The sequence below is a fragment of the Eurypyga helias genome, unplaced genomic scaffold, assembly GCF_000690775.1.
Source record: "Eurypyga helias isolate BGI_N326 unplaced genomic scaffold, ASM69077v1 scaffold9888, whole genome shotgun sequence".
Taxonomy (NCBI): domain Eukaryota; kingdom Metazoa; phylum Chordata; class Aves; order Eurypygiformes; family Eurypygidae; genus Eurypyga; species Eurypyga helias.
In genome coordinates, this window is record NW_010268973.1 from 42,503 (window position 1) to 60,093 (window position 17,591).

Genomic DNA, 17,591 nt, shown 5'->3' on the forward strand with positions numbered 1-17,591 from the left:
GTTTGCACTTCATGCAAGCTCAGATACTAGTGACCTCATCTGAGGGTTCTTCTCAGACAGGGTTTCTGTCCACTCCTCTTCCCACTGCAGAGTAACAGCTCAGGTCTGTTGGGTTGAGGGTAGATGAAATTACTGTGTAATGTTTACGGCTTGTAATGGTGTACTGGTAAGTTTGGGGATTGCTTTTTCTTGCTTCATTTTCTGTTGGATATTACAGTGGTTGGAAGGCATGCTAGATGTGTTTAATTTTGGCATGGGACTAATCCCAGAGGAGGCAAAGTTGGAGACGCTGATATGTTGAAGTAAACTCCAACATGCAGGCCAGCCATCCAAATTCATTTAAATATGGATATGAGTCGAAGTACTAGATCTCAAATCCTGCCAAACCCTGGTTTTGAGTTTACTTCAGAATTCTGATCCTCTGCTTTATTGCTGTTGCATTACAGTTTCCAGACCACAACATAAAAGCATTTACTCTGTCTCTGTAAATTTAGCAACCTGAATTCAGCTTTGGAGAAACCGAAGAACAGCGCATTAGGCCAACGAGCTGGCACTCAGTGTGGGGCGAGTGGGAAGGGGTGACACTACAGCCTTGGAATCAGGATATGTCTATAAGGGAAAGTGGCATGGTGCAGAGCCACCCTGCATGGCACACATGGTCTTCCCTGGTTGGATCCAGAGGCAGCACTCAGCACAGTTAGAGATCTGAGTGCAGTACTGCTCCCTTGCACATCTAGTCCCTGGACTAAACGTGGACAGAAGGCAGCAAGCGTGGCAGCGGGTCTTAACATGCAGTTCACAAAGCACATATGTAATCTGGAGGCACTTACCTTGCTCGGGCACATTACATGCTTCCTAACTACCTGCATTTTTGCTTGCTTATCAGACCTACTTAAATCTCATTTCCCACACCTAAGCACCTTGCTTCAGCTGTCAGCTCATGTCCTGTCCATATACTGTCTGCAATTGCTACTATATGCAGGGAAAAGAAACTGAAAAAGACACTAAAGAAATAGAAATGTCATGGGTCAGACTTAGCTATTTCTGACTCAGCTTGACACATCAAGAGAGATTATAGGAGTCTGAGAAAAAAGAAATTACCTGATGGAGAACTGGGAAGAGAGGGAAGACGGGGAGGGCACAATGGCGCATGGTGAGATCTATCAGAGTTTAAGCCATTTATCAGTTTGTCTGAAAGAGTTCTAGTACACACTTTATAGGAGAGTAGTTGGTTAGAGTCTCTGTTCCAGGGATCATTCAGCAAAGCCTGGCAGCTGCTTCTGTGGTCCAGCAAGTTGTGTTCGCTCCTACTCTTTTGAGACTTGTGTGCAAAATGATGAGTGCTGGTGCTGGAGGAGAAGCTTGACGTTATGCTCTGGGAAGCAGTTAGGAAGGAATTGCCCACAGTGATTGGGGGGAGGCTCTGGGTTCTGACAGGCAGAAGTCCCTGACATTCTGTTTGCTTCTTTTCTGCTATGAGGTACTTTGTGTTTGTACTCCTTCTTTTAAAGTCAGCAGTAGTCACACACTCATCTGGAATGTCTTTGCAGTTTGTGTCCATAATGCAATCAAACGTGGTGATGATGTCATCTACTTCAGAGGTCTCTTCTCCAGGATATCGGTCTCTGCTCTCCTGACAGGTTTTCTGATCATCTTTCTTCTTTTTGCAAGAGAAAATGTGGTTCAGCATACTGAGTCGTCCCTGTTTCTTTAGGAGTCTGTTGTTCTGGGAGGGAAACTGATGAACTGGATCAGATCTACTGGAAGTACAAATCAAAATGTGATGTCATTATTATCAAATAATGAAAAAATACTGCTTGTATTAGCCCATGAAATGGGGCATATACTGTTCAGATATGTTTGCAGGTGGCGTTCAAGGAGGCAGAAAATTCGAACTCCAAATTTGTAATTATCAAGGGCTGAAAATGATACCATGTTACTTCATGCTTTCTTGTGGGATTGACTGCATTACACTCATCTTAATCTAGGCTCAGTGCAGCTCACAGGAAAAGAAAAACCCAAACAAACTTTTCTGGCTTCAGCATCTACCAGCTGCAAGATCATTATTCTTAATGGTGAGGCAAGATCCAATAATAATAAGAAGAACATGCTGGGATCTTTAAAACCAAGTGGTCTTTGTATTATGTCATATCTGGGAAACGGTATTTCCAACAGCACAGTCATTGCTGACACTGTAACAAAGGCACCATTCCTTCCCTTGCCCTTTTTCTTTCCCTTTCTCTCTCCCTCTCCCTCTGCCCTTCCCCTCCTCTTCACCTTCCCTTGTCCCCTTGCCTTGCTTGTACTAAAGAGGCCTGGCACAGTTTCAGACCTATCAAAATAATGAGTGGTGCTGCTGTGGTGGTTTTTAATTAACTTATCAACATTTCACACCTACTCGGACAGGCAGAGTGCAGGAGGAGGAAGAGGGAGGAGAGGTAACGTTAACCATGTCTCACAGTTTGTAACACAGGAAATAATACTAACTGCTGACTGGAAAGGAAGGGAAAGCACAAAGAAATGTGACGATGAATATTGTCGTAAGTGCATGCTCATTTACCAAAGTTGAATAACTGAAATTAATTAAACGACAACTGCTGAAACATGAGACATAAAAAGAGGGAGGAAGATCATAAGCAATAGTAATAGAATTATACTTTTTAACAGAAAAAAACTCAGATGACACAATCAAGGTAGGAAAACACTCCAAAACCCTTACCCTGAGGATGAAAACTTGAAATTTATTTTATTTTAACAAACACTGTTTTTGTGTTCAGTGTAACCCTCTGTCTGATGACATAAACACACAGCTAGTGCATAGGGGTTTCAAAAAAGTGGAAGGCATGTATCTCAGGTCTGAAATTATTCTGTAAGAATTCTCTGCACAAAGGTGACTGAGCATGATCTCTACTTGCATATTCTTAGTTCAGAACCCTCTGCTGATCGGCAGACTAGCACTGTAACCACAGTGATGAGTCTTCAGTAGATGACTAATTATAACACTGCTATTTTGATGAAAAACTTGAAGTGGGTATTGCATATAAACCGAGGAGACATCACCCAGGGCTCAAACCCTTCAGTAGTGTACAAAGAGCAATAGATTTGTTTTCTAGGCAGTGGCAACATGTGAGCAAGATGCAAACTTTTGCTTTACCTGCTCTCCTGGGACAGCAGCTTGATGCATGCTGTGTGCCCGCAGTACATTGCATATGTCAGAGGAGTGTTTTCATTGATGTCTCGGGGGCTGCTGTCTATCCCCAGCTGCAGCAGTGTCTGCACGCAGTCAGCTTTCCCTGCTGCTGCAGCCCAGTGCAAAGGCGTCCTACAGAAAAGGGGCAGTATCATTAAAATAGAAGAATAAATTTACTATGGAAATGACATGAGGAGGTGTGCTCCTATGCTGCTTGTCCAGATTCCCGACATCCACTTTAAGGAAACTCCAGCAGCTTATCCCACACTGATGTAGCTGTCAGTCGTGGTAATAAGGCCACAAACTGGCATCCATGCGCATCTATTTAGCTGTAGAGAAAGTAGATACGGGGCTGCAGAATGCCTGTACATGCTATATAATAGCACCTTGTCCGCTGCCTGAGTTACAGAGTGGGAAGAGTGTCTGAGGTTTTCAGAGCAGAATTTGAAAAAAACCTTTGTAGTGTTCACTGCACAGGGACAAACTCTTCCCATCTTTACACCAGACACAGTCAGCAAAGGTTGGCTCACGGCTCCCCATGAAGGTAATAGGAAAAGAAGCCTCCCTCAGTTGGTTGAGAAGGACCGGACACATCTACCAGACCGTCACTGCCCCTTTTCCAGTTTCTGTGTTCTTTGGCGGGCACAGACTGCAGCAGACATAATTGTCTTGAGAATCAAACTGATTTTCTGCTTGGCAGAAGATTTGCATCTTGTCTTTGGAAACTTGCCCAGTTTCCAAATAGTAATATTTTGCTCTTGTGAGAATTCTGAAAGCACAGAAAACACCGTAGGAAAACTGCAAGAATAAAAAATAAAACTGACTTTTCTCTTCCTTGTGTCTTTGCAATCCTAGCGATTTAAGATGAGTGCGTTAAGAAACACAACAGAATGGAAATCTACTGTGTGTTTATAGTGGAGAGCTTATCTTTTCCCCTCTTCAAGTATAATACCTTCTATGGAAATATCTGCAACTGTGTAATAGGAGGTCATGTCTTACTGAGCTTTTAAGTGTAGTTAAACTCCTCCCTTTTCCTTTCTTTCCATAGAAACACAGCTTTCTTAAGTACATTTTACTGATGTTTAGCAACTTCTCCAGAACCCTGTTGGTTTTATTTCTATTCCATTTTATTGCACTTTTCCATGAAGAATGCTATTATTCTAAGTACCTGAAGGCATAAGCCAAGAAAATCTTGGCTTTTGCTCCACTGAACAGAGTTATAATCAATGCGAACAGTCAGTCAGTTCTGTTTGCATTAAATAAATTCGAGAGCAAATTTCCCAGGGAGGTAAGTGTAGGGTGAAAAAAGAGGAAAGAAGACTTTTCTGCACTTATGACATAGGGATTTAATCCTGGAAGGAATCAAATGCCTTGTCAGAATGGAAAGTGAAGGTCCTCTGGCCCTATAGGAGCACTGTGTTTGCATCTTAAATGCAACAAGGGAACATTGCCATTTCTTAACTACAAATAGCAGCAGGATCCCAGCTGCAAAGTTGTGGGATCCTGTTCTATTGTTTTGAAAAGAATGTTCACTTTTGATTGAAAGTAGTTAAGTCAAGTGGTGATAAAGCCCTTTCACACATAGTCTTATCATTTCCTACCAGAAAAACAAAGTTAAATAACATTCCTACTAGTCAGTCGTTATACTAGACATGATACATGGGAGCTGGATTGCTTTGTGGTGTTTCTGAGCAAGCACGGTTCTCTCTAAGTGCAGCTCATTAACTAGGCCATGGCTTGTGGAACAGGAAACGCGATTATAGAATAAACAGAGCAAGTCTCAGGTTAATAGAAAGGAAGCAGCAATTTCAGTTTCAAGGTTTCCATGGTTACCTGTCATCTACATCAAGGGCCTGCAGGTTGCACTCCGGGACTTTAGCCAGCTCACTGATAATGTCACTGTAGCCTGCAGCAGCAGCGATGTGCATACATGTTTTGCCATTCTCGTCATCATAGTTTATTATTGATGGTCCCTGGTAGTGGTCCAGAATGATGGAACACAGAATCCTGTTGCCACTCTGCGAGGGAGTTCAGAGAAGAAAAACATTTGACAATGGAGCTCACACCAAACTGCATTTTCTCTGCTAGCAAAGGCCAACTACAATAATGGTGTTTTGTTTTGTTTATACAAGAGTCCCAGGTATGAAAGCCAAAAGCTTCCAATCTCCTCTAGGGATTGGGTTTGCTTTATAAATTTCCTAGAATGCTTTGAACAGTGGAAAAATAATAAATAATGTACCACTGAAAATATCTCCAAAAGTTACGGAGTGTAAATTACTCAACAGCTTTCTCAGAAATAACTTGTTTTTTTTGCTGTTTTGCTAAGCCAGAGCCCAGGAAGATACGAGCCTACATTTTTTCATAGAAATTTAGAGTTGGAAAGGACCTCAATAAATCAACCCACTGCTGTAACCCTGTCCAAGTGCACCTAGAAAAGCCATGTCAAATATTTGCTCAAGCGGCTCTTGCAAACTTTCTTAGCTAGTTTGCTCCAGTGCTTCAGTGTCTTAATAGAAAGTTGACATTGCTCTCCAACCTGCAAATGAAACTGAGCATTTTATATCCTAACTTGGTGGAAATAGAGAAAAAGAATTAATAATTTTTTATAACAAGGTAGAAACACAGGACTGGAAAAGTCTTCCTAGATCATCCAATTCAGTCTCTGCAATCACTTGCAGCTATGTTACATGATCCCTTTCATAAACTTACTGTGTCCACTAAAAACAATTAGTCTTTTTGTCCCCATTACTCCAAAAGGAAGGCTGTTCAAGAATTTGTTTGTTTTAATGATTAGTGTCTCTAATTTCTATTCATTCTCATGGCTGATTTATGTACCTTTGTTTCTGTGCCAGCATTATTATTTAGATCAAATACTCCTTTCCTCCAACTGGTGCTTGTTCTTCAGATGTATTTATAAACAATCATCATATCCCTTCTGAGCTGTTCTCTTGCCGCTCTAATCAATCAAGTTCTTTTAAGTTTTCCTTGTAAAATATTCTTTATATTTCTCTCATGAACCCACTAACCCTCCTCCTTTGTGTTTTAGCTGTGTATCCTTGGAGAGGGGTGATTAAAATTGTACCTAGTCATACACAGATGTTTTTGCCAGGTCTTTGTTCAGTGATGCTAGCTCTTCCCTATTTTTTTTGTTAGAAATACCTCTTTTGGTGTGTCACAGAAGAGCATTTGCCTTATTCACAGCTGTGCCCCATTAGAAACTCCTAATAATTTTGGAATAACCCTTTATATCTCAGTATTTCTCTTCCGTAGTTGTTTCCAAACGTAGAGTTTCTAGTTTCTGGGAGGACCTTCTTTTTTAGCATCCAAGTGCATGACTTAGATGTTTTATCCTATTCAATTTTGTCCCATTTGTATTACTCCAGACTCAAAGTGATCCAGCTTCCCCTGTATGATATCCCCATTCTTTCCTGTTAATGTCTTTAATTTTTTTTGTTATTTGCAGCTTTCATCAGAAAGCCCCTGTATTTTGTGTCAAGTTATCATGAATATATTAAGCAAGATTGATTTCAAGCCTTATTCCTGAAAGTAATTTCCTTCCAGACTCTATTCAACATTTAATTATTACTCTAAACTTCTTGATTTTGAGATAAAACTTCTTTTGCTTCTCTGTACTTTTGCCTATTATTTTGTAAAATGTCTACTTATTTGAAATATATATTTTAAAGATAGATACTAATCCAGTTTTTCTTAAGCTTATTCTGCACAGTTTTCTTCTCTGCTCTTAGGATAAAGATTCCTGCTATGTTTTGCACCATTGGCAGGATACATTCCAGGTCCCTGGAACCTGCTGGTTCCAGAGTTTCTCAGACCAGCTGAGAATTCCCTTAATTTACCAAAATGTGTCCCTCCAAAATCATGAATTTTGGTTTATATGCATTTGTTTACACGCCTGTTTAATTTAGAGCCTACCCATGATCATGCCATCCAAGCTTATTTTCTATGACCAGTCATTTTATAACTTCCTCGTTGCCCATGTTAAAATTTTTATTAATTTATAGTCGTCTGAATAGCTAATGAAAAAAGTGTTGACCTTCATGTTCAGGAACACTGAGGTCATATGAATTATTGTTGGTTTTATTCTCCAGCCCCTAGTCCAAATGTCAGTATCCTTCATACTAGCATAATTCTCAGCTACATTTTGTGATCACTAGCAGCAGAAACATCCCTGGTCACATTCAGGGCTAATTGAATCTAGAAGTCTATTATATACTTGTAGGACTGCTGCAATTAGCATCTACCCATTACCATCCATCCCCGTGCCAGTTTTGATACAAAAATTATTAACCTGCAGTACTTTACTATTTCTGTATTCATGTTCGAGTGACACTACTATTCCTCTGACTTTATACTGTTTTGCTAAGTCCAGATTTCATGTCCTGTACCTACAGTTTCAGTCCCTCACTGTTGCACAACTCTTAGCATTTACAGAAGAAATTTCCCACTGTTCTTACTGGCATTTTATACATTTACAGACTGTTCTGTCTCCCACCAATCTTCCATTTGCTAGACTAAACAAACCATCTCAACTCCATGGCTCAAGTTTTTCAACCCACTTATCATACTTGCTTCCTGCTGTTGGCCTCTTTCCAGTTTGTCTACAGCTTTCTTCAACCATGGGACCCCAAACAACATAATTATCCATTTGAGGCTTCTCTTCTGACATTGGAAATGACATTGTTACTTCCTGTAGCCCACATGTATCACACTTCTGTTAATAGGTCCCAGAATTATGTTTGGTTTGTTTTGTATCAACATTGTAATTTAAACTCCTACTCACTTTTTAATCCCCTAGCCTACTACTCTGTGTTTTGTGCAAACAGCTTTTATTTTTCATGGTTCTGTACACAGTGCTATTTTTAAAATTTCATTTCATTCCTACAATATATCAAAATAATTTTGAATTTCATTCTGACCCACGAAGTGCTCGGTGTCCCTCTGATTTAGTTCTAGCTGTGGGTTGTATACGTGTTCTGTATTTATCACCTCATTATGGAACAAATGAAAACATTCTTATAATAAATCCCTGTTTGGACTGTCTGTGAGATATCCACCTCTACAGATTATTTGAACTGGCCTGAATGTGGCTGATAGACAATATACGGTGTGCGATATAAGTCCCTGGGTTGATTTTGATTGCATTGCTCCTTATTCTTCCCCACTGGGTCATCATATCTTCAGCCTGAATTCTGGATACATTATAGCAGTTTGTGCTTATGCAAATTGTGCTACTGACATCATTCAGTGTGATGAAAATTGCAAGTACTGCTCAAACCAGAATGGGACAAAGAATTGGACTTTTTGTGAACACTCTATTCACCACCTGCTTAACAAGCTTTCTGTGCCATGTGATGAAGTTTATCTGGTGGGCAGTTTTTCACTATTTTTGTGTTTTACTACATGGTATTAAGCTGATTAATTGACATTCAAACACACTATATCCAATAGCTTCTTATCTGAGGAAGAAATAATTGCTTTGAAGATGGCTCTGAAATTCCTGTCTTGCCTTAACAATTCAATCAAATTGTTAATTACATTTTCTAAATAATCAAAGGATATGTCCTGATATTTTGAACCTTCTGCTGAAAGAGATCTCTGGCCAACTGCTATGTGGCTTTCCAGCTCTGTCTTCTTAGGAATGCATTCTTATCTTTACATTCATCTTGGCTTTTTCAAGTTGCACACAAAATTCTTCTAAAACGCTTACGCTTCCCTTATTCTTAGATTGATAGCTTTGAGCTGAGGTCACCAAAAATGTAGTGGTAAATTTACCATGAACCACAATCCTATTGTTAGTCGAGGATGTTCAGTAGTAAATTTACCATAGGAAAATTGCATGTTTTTGTAACCTTACTGTATGTATCCCTACATTTCATCTTTCCTTTTTGTATTCAAATATTTATCAGCAGTGTTCTCAGAGATTCTTAGTTATTTTTGCTATGTGTTTCTATATAACTGTGCAGGGATTTCCTCACAGTTTTCTTTACACTTTTGTCTGATCTTACATCTTTATCGGTTTCCACCCATTATTCACTCTCCTCAGTGAACTTTTCTTAGATCACTCATCTAAATTAAACTTAATTCATAAAGAAGAAATTTCCTAAAGCCTTGACTCAGGACCCCTTGAAAGGCAACTCTCACTGTGTTTTATCCAAGTTTTTGTTTGAGATTTGTGTCATCTCCAGACAGTGACGAACTACAAATGTAACTATTCAGGTTGTTAGCTCTCACTTTCACTTGATTACAACTTCATTTCCTTTGTTGGTTAATAGAAAGCACAACTTCTGATAGCTCCATCTCTCAGTGCTTTCAAAATAAGAAAATAATTCTTCAGGAAGTACCCACTGGATCAAGTACCATGAGAAGAATACTGCAAGTTTGGGACACTTTTCTGGTTTTGACCATGAAGTGGTCTAGTTTCCACCCATGTCTGATCAGTTTAACTTCATTGTTACTACAGCCATTCTTCTTATACTTCAGCCCTTTGTATGTCCAACCGATATGTGGAATGATAATTTTACTTGGTAAGTTTGTTGTCACTTATGTAATGTCACATTGGTAACAGTGTATGTAGCATTGCATTTTGTAACATTGCATTTTATCCTGATAGGTCTTTAATCATATGTGGTAGAAGTGTTTCCTTGTTCACTGCACCATATAGAGGGTTAATTTTTTTCCCCTTATTAGAATACTCTAGTGAACTAGATATTTCATGCCAAAAAGAAGAATCATGTGAAAGGAGTCTGCTAAGCTGCCTTGTGGCTACCAGTAATGTAGAGGTGGGAGGGGGAGAGCAGCAAGCTATGGATCACTTAACTGTTTTCAGGAAACCCTGACAAAGTATTGTTCTTCAGAATGAATGCCTCTGGAGATTATGTGGTTAGGTTGTATTAGTTCTCCTATATTTTCTGTCTCTTTGTGTTAGTGTGCACTTTAAAGCCTCCCTATGTCTATAGCCAGCTATGCTGAATGGAAATTCCCCACTAGCAGCTCTTGACGTTGCTTCTTATCATTAGCATTGCACTTCAGGGCTGCCTGTGTTTCCTCTTCTTTTACAGTCCCTCCTCTTTCAATTCCACACCTGTGAATCCAAAGCTTTGACTTCCTCTTTGATGTCTTTCTGCTCTGACCCTTAATGCCTTGGCATTTTAACCATTAAACTCCTTTCTGCTGCAACAAGCAAATACTATTCCCATTGCATTACTCGGGGAGGTAACTTACTTTCATAAAGAAGCATCATAAATTACTATAGGTTAAATAAAGTTTGCATCAGTATTTCTGGCTTTCTCCTGGAAACCACCTTTGTGCATCACTGGGTGCTGTTTGAGTCTTATTCCACTCTCTACCATTCTGTGAGATCTCTGAAAGCTGACTGGCTTCCAACACTTTTATCTTTCCTCTTATCCTTCACAAACAGATACACATAGCATATGTTAATAAGGAGTTGACTGTAACACCAACAGGGCCATTGAAAAAAACCCCATCTTTTTCTCTTTTGCTGAAATAAAGAAACATGAGCCATTTCAAGTACATGCTGAGCAACCCACAGCAAAATTTGAACAAATAACTTATCTATGGACTTGTTTCCTTTGAACTCCAGTTGAGGTTATTACACTGGAAAATACATCTTTCCTTTCAAAGTCACCTTTTATTTTTCCCTTTTTTGATTCAGAAATGCAGTATTTACTGAAAGCAAAAACCATTCCACAGAATTTCCCCACATGGCTGTGTTGGTTGGGGCTTGAAAAGTCTTGATCTTTGCCTCAAGGCTTTACTGGCAGAAGCCCTGTGTTCACTTACGGCAATACTGGCAAAACCAGACTGTTCCTCCAGTATAGTTTTTTCCCTTATGGGGTTAATTTCACTGAAGTGCAGTTTTCCTCATGTTCATGTTCACAGCACCGTGGCAGTGTATTATGTCATTACCTTTACTGTAACACGAGTTCAGAATTTCATCCTAGAGCCACAGCAAGACAAACATAATGCTGCATTAACAGTGAGGATGTGTCTGCTTGGTGTCAGATATTAAGGCTTTATCAGAACAACACATCACTATCTTGTTGTAGATGCAGTGTCTACTGTTTTAAACACTCAAGAGCAGAGACATAATGTGGCTCCTTCTAGTCTGCAGCAAAAACAGTGCAGTGAGAAACGTCCATACAGATGGCAACATGGATTGCTGAAGAGTTTTGCACAGACGGGAGCTTTCTCCCGTTGTTAAGGTCTTCTTCCAGCATCCCCCCTTTGGACCCCAGACTAGGGAAAGCTGAGGAACTGAAGCACGTTCATTCTACCTCCACTGCTGCCATGTCCTGGCAGCCAGATGGCTGTTGGCAGTGGAGAACCAATGCAAAAATTCAGGGCACCCTGTGGTTTCTCTGCCCTCAGGGGACAGGGACAACTGGGCCTTGTGCTGAGGAAAGGAACAATTCGTAATACCATCTTCAGCTTTCCTCCTGCCAGAGAAACTTTGCCAGAAGTTGCCTGGATGCAGCCCAGGCACTTCACAGGGTGTGTTTCTGATGGCAAACCAATATAAATTAACAACAACTCTACTGACGCCGCTGTAGTTATGTTGGTGAGACTCAGCCAGCTCAGAGAGAAGCTCATTTGTCTTCTCCTAACCCTAGTGCTTCAGCCCCAGACACCCACTGAGGCACTGCCTCTTGCAGACTCCACGCGACCCAGATTGGCTTGACTTTGTGGTACTCTTGTAAAGAGAACGTGTTGTTGTTGCACAGGATGCTTTGTCCTGTGGCCCTCAGAGCACTGCTGCCTCCAGTACAACTAGGGGACGTGGTGTTTTTAAAATATTTATCTTCTCAGCAGCCTTAATGAGTGCTGAAAAAAGCTGGCAAAGGCAGTCATGGAGGCATACATCTATGGCTATCATATGTCCCTGCCTCTCTTACCCTCTCTTTGTTCAAACAAAAAACTGCATGAAATACTGGCCAAGTCTCTCAGAGGATTTATTTTCACTTGAAGACTTCTATAATAAGTGTGTATGATTTATGGTGTAAATGACTATGGCTATGACTAAAATCACTTGGCAGTTTTCCCCTGCTGGTACATTGTTGTGAGGACTGATTTCTCTGGATGAGCTGTTTATGTGCTTTGAAAAAGAGGTCATCTTTTATTCCACTGTAGAATAAGGATTTATTCCTTACTACTATCAGAGAAATGGAAACATGCATCTTCCAGTGCCTTTTTCTCAGGCATAGAGTATCAGGACATTTATAGGTATGCAAATAGTGTGGTGCATGTACATTACTCATGTTCTGGCATCCACTTGTGGAGTTACACATGGATTGTATGCTGGGAAGAGCTCTGGCAATTATCTTGTACTTACCTACAGGTTTTGCCAGAGACAAATTCCTACTAAACTCAGTGGGAGTTCTGCAATTGATTTCCTTGGAAATTTGATTGGCATGAATAATTACATTGTCAATGGCATGTTCATGCTTGAAGGACCTACTGTTTAACAGTCAATTATTTCAGGTAAAGGTAGTTCTTCTAATGACCTGGTTGTACTGCTGAGTTTGTGTGACAATACTACTTTACAGTGTACAAGTCACAAAAGGGGCTTTGGCTTAAGAACTGACATAACTGAAAGTATGTCAGTTATATAAACAGCTATATAAAAAACTAAGCAGCACTAGGGAACATCCATGAGCATTGGAACCTGGTTGTCTGTGCCATCAATTTTTTTAAATCCTACCTGGCATGATTTTGGCTTGGGTTAAGTAACATTTTACCCACCAGCTCCTAGACCTAGCTCAGGAACAAACATGAGCAACAGGCCATTTCCCATAAGTGGTCTGCATATGGCCATCCTATTTTAGAGAACAAGAGAGTCTAGCAGTAGGGACACAGTCTGTCCTGTGATAGCTGGCCTCGGTGTCAGAGACAAGATTCAAGCACATTTAGTTTAATATTGCAAACACTGTCACAAATGTCTAGGGCATTTTCTGGAAAAACCTTCTGGTGGCATTGGAGCAAGTTTATTTCTTACTCAAAACCATTTTCAAACTCTCTCCCTCCTTGTTTTGCAGCTTGACGGCTCACTCTGTAAAGCCCAACTGCTATGCAACGTTCCAGCCTCCATGAGCAGCAGCTGTACCTTTGCTGGAATGACAATATTTACACAAGAAAGGGATTTCTTAAGAGTATGCTTAAATAATGCAAACTGAATCTGTTTTCCATTTGTTTGCAAACAGTCAAAATTGTCTTCAGATTATTACTCTCCCCTTCTGTCTATCTCTAGAAAACTGCAAGGAGAAATCAAGTACAATTTTGCAGTGAAAGAAATCTGCCTGAAACCAACCAGACTGTGAACTGTGCCTAGTAAATGTGCCTTTCCTGTCCTAATCCAACACCACAGGTCTGCCCTGGAGAAACACTCACTGAGTTTTAAGCGTACGTTGGAAGCCTCTCTGAATTCTTCCATCTTAGGCGGCCCACAGAAAAATCTGGGGTGCTGGGCAGGGAGAAGGGCACAGTGATCCTTTGGGAGAGGCTCCAGCCCTGTGCCACCGCTGCCTTCCCTGTCCCCATCCTCTGCCCAGGTTGGGTGGCCAGCTGTGCCCTCGAGGTGCCCTGCAGCGAGGGAGAGATTCTTTCCTAGAGATCCTGAAATTTAAGTTTGCTCTCACCTTCCAAGTGATTACGGAGAGGCTGCCAAGCTTGCTCAGCCAAATGCAAATGAGTAATTGCCTATGCTTTGCTTTTACAATGTGTTTGAGATACACAGGTATTTCGGTCTGCTCTCAGGAAATGGGGGAATGAAATAATTGGATTGTTGCTATGGAGCAAATATGCAGGCTCGTAATTTTTTAAACCTTTGCACTCCTAATCAACCTCTAAAACAATCAAAAGCGCGACTCCACATGGCAGAATATTATTTTTAACGGCTTCTTTCTGGTTGCCTTCTTTATATCCCTAGGGGTTTGCATTTCTTCACTTCAGAAGAAATCTCTTTTTGATTGCCTGTTCTTTAAATGAAAGCTGATATTTTTACATAATCATATGACTTTGGGAGCCAGAGTTTTAAGAGACAAAGAGACTTCTGGTAAAAATCATGACAACTGGCAAGGCAATGCAGGAAGGTTACAGCTGTCCCCAGGCTATTTCAAAGGTACTGCGAATACTATTAGGATACAGTAGTATGTAGTATGATAGTGTGTACTGTATAATACATGCTATATTTTACTACGACTTCAGTGACACCGTTATCTGGAACTGTTTGAACAGATTTACACTTTGTTCCTGTATCAGTTAATATTTTATTGTTACAAAGGTGTGTTTCCTTTTCATTACAGCAATTGTTGCTGGCTGCAATGAGAGAAATACCTCCCGAGACGCTTCTAATTCAGCGCTATCTGCACCAGCTCTTAAAAATATTGCCTGTATAAAAAAAGTGACATGAGATACTTTCACTTCAAATCAGAATGATGTGTGTTTCTGACACCGATGTAACACATTTGCACTGAAGGCAGGGCTCGGGTGATGGGGGGTTTGAGCTTTTCAGTAGAGCAGAACTCGGTGTGGGCAAGGTCTGCCTAGTTACATGGCTGGGACTCCACAGCCACCCTTCGTCTGATGGCAGACCGAGTGCCAAACCTGTGGTCTCTGAAACAGCCAGTGTGGAATGATTTTTTCATATGAAACATGCCTGAGAATTTTGTTTCGAATGGCAGGCAATGGCTTTTTATGTGCTCCTGCTCTGTGTTTCAGCCCAGTGTGCACAAACTGGCTCTTTCCTGCAACTTCTGAAACGAGTTTCTGTGCAGTGCCTGGTCTTCCCCTTACTGCGTTTTTTAAAAATGAAATTAAACACAGGGCCCTATTCAGCTGAAAACAACCCCTGCAGCTGGTACTGCCTGAGCTCTGTGAGTCTCCTGTGCTCTGAAGATATTAATACAATTCTTAAAGGAAAAATATGCCCTTTCCAGCAGCCACAGAGGAGGCTATTAGACATAATGATAATCCCACCCAGCAGAGCTGTTTTTCTGCAGAGAAAGTCATGCCTGTGCACAGTATCTATTTCTCCTGGGTCTAATAGGGCAGCAGAGAGCAGTGGCTGAAAGTATTTCTTCTTGGCCAAGCTTCAGTGAGTGAAATATTAACAGATCTATTCCATGCTCTGGTATTTCAACTGCCCCTTACGGACCTAGAATATGGAGAAGCGTGTGGATGGAAGAAGCAATTTATAAGGCTTCATAGCAGGACTCTCTCAAGAAGGAAAAAGATGGGGGTCATCCTGCACATGTTTCTTTAAAGGGAGCTTAAAGGGAGAAGGAAGAGGGATTCATGATTTGCCTCCATCTGTGGCCAAGTGGGTTTTCTGCATGTTTAAATTCCCCCTTTCTCCAGAGTTACTGTGGAGGTGGGAGCTAATGGCGGCATTGAATTACAAAATTTACAAAATACAGAATCAGGGAAAGATTAAGGTATGAGGGGAACTCTGAGGGTCCTGATATAAAGAGGATTCCCTTTTGTCTTTCTGTCTGGGAGACAGCTTATTCCCAGAGCTATGGTCCAGACAGCTGCCTAGCCTGCAGGAGCTTGTATGAGTTTCAGAGATTTCCCACTGGAAGCAGCCTACACTGGAGTAAGCCTGGTAAAAAGGCATGGCAGGTTTTAGAGTAGATGCCTGTAGTCATCTAAGGCAAAATAGCAAGGGATATAGCCAAATGTCAGAACCGGTAAGGATTAAAGAACAAAAGTACAGTTGAAACACCACCAGTTGCAGAGGCCAAAATACACGTCTACTTCAGAAAAACAAAAGTTGAACCTATTGCACGTGAACCATCTGTGGGAGGTTGTGGTTGAAGGAAGCAGACTATTCGTTCTAGATGTCCTAACTCATCTACAAATATAGTATGTGGCAGCTCAGAGCTTTTAAATTTCTTTGTTGACACATATTTTTAAGAGGAGTGAACTTAGACCAAAAGGTGAGGATGCAAATATTTAGTCATTGTAGGAAAATGTTACTGGATTTTCATGCAAGTTCTGTTTCTGCTTATCTGGTGTGCAGGTGTTTTGAACATTGATACTGGAACTTGCTATGGCAAGTGAGCAAGTAAAAATTTATATAATTTCATCTGGGAAGTTTTCTGCAGTAAAGTTCAGCCCTAATTTAGTAAATTACATTATTTTTAGACCACTTACTGCCAATTTCATAATACAGTGTTTAATGCCAAATTAAACCTGTGTGTTTTTCTTCTCTAATGATGGCCTGAGTAATTTTTGGCAATTTGACTTTTTTTTTTTTTTTTGCACAGGAGATAGGAACATAGAGCTTAACAGGAAATGTGTTTGGCTCATTGTCTTCCTTAATATCAAGAGAAGCAGGGCCTCAACCCTTTGGCTAATTATTCCACAATAATTATTATTCCCCAGTATTGCTGTTTAAATATTTTTTAACTTGCGTTTACATTATTTTATTCCCAGAGGCCTTTGGCAAGACTATTTAAGATGCTGATTTCTGCAAAAAATATAAGCATGAGTTCAACTTTGCCCCAGTGAGATAAATGACAACTTTGTATAGGGCAACAGTGCTGAGCCTGTGTAAAGATGCCTTGCTCTCCAAAGATGTTAGATCCTTGGTCCATGCCCACTGGCAAACTGCTGTGACTGTTAGTGGGCATTGCTAGAATCCATCACCTGCCTGGTGAAACTGTGGCCGTGGCTCACCTGTACTGCCCAGTGCAGGGCGGTTTTGAAGTCCTTGTCCACCAGAGTTGGGTCTGCTCCTTTGCACAGCAGCGTCTGGGCGTGCTGGGGCCTGTTGTGGAAGGCAGCCCAGTGGAGTGAAGTCATTCCCTGAAAGCCACAAACCCGGAGAGCAAATAATCGTCATTCAGGAGCACCCTTCAAAGCCGCTGTGGATGAGCTAGACAGTTCTGTAACCATTGGGCATGGCTTGATTTGGCATAATTAGTAACAGCTTCTGAATTAGTGGCGTCATGAGGGTGAACCAAGCAACTAGCTTTTTGGAGTTATTACAGAAAGTGGATACAAATACACGAATGCTTCTTTCGCACGTGACTATAGCCAATTACGAATGTTGTGTGGTCAGGACCACGAGGGCTGGGGGATGGTTCATCACTGCTCAGTTTGGATTCTGTGAGAAAAGCCTGCTTTAGACTGGTGCTTTGACATGACACAGTGACATGTTTATTTAGGTCTTATCTTTGATCCAAAATAAATATTATAAGCTCGAATTCCAGCTGGCACTAATCAACAAGCTAAGGAACTGGCCCAGTGATGTCAACAAAAAAGTCACAATATAAACATCTCCTATTTACTGTTTAGGGAGAAAACAAAGCAAATGGTAATTCCTTGACATGCATTTTCATTCCATCTTAGCTGTGTTCACTCT

At 40.8% G+C, this 17,591-nt stretch overlaps 1 protein-coding gene across 1 annotated transcript in view; it reads right to left on the reverse strand.

Annotated features, from left to right (window-relative positions):
• ANKRD55 (ankyrin repeat domain 55) overlaps window positions 1-17,032 on the reverse strand; it is a gene marked incomplete at its 5' end in the record, with an annotated part of 29,811 nt that extends 12,779 nt beyond the window's left edge. The window contains 4 exons of the mRNA XM_010157937.1: window positions 1,102-1,760; window positions 3,155-3,322; window positions 5,024-5,208; window positions 16,904-17,032. Coding sequence (XP_010156239.1) covers window positions 1,102-1,760; window positions 3,155-3,322; window positions 5,024-5,208; window positions 16,904-17,032 — 1,141 coding nt within the window. The remainder of the gene's footprint in view (window positions 1-1,101; window positions 1,761-3,154; window positions 3,323-5,023; window positions 5,209-16,903) is intronic.
• Window positions 17,033-17,591: the final 559 nt, after the last annotated feature.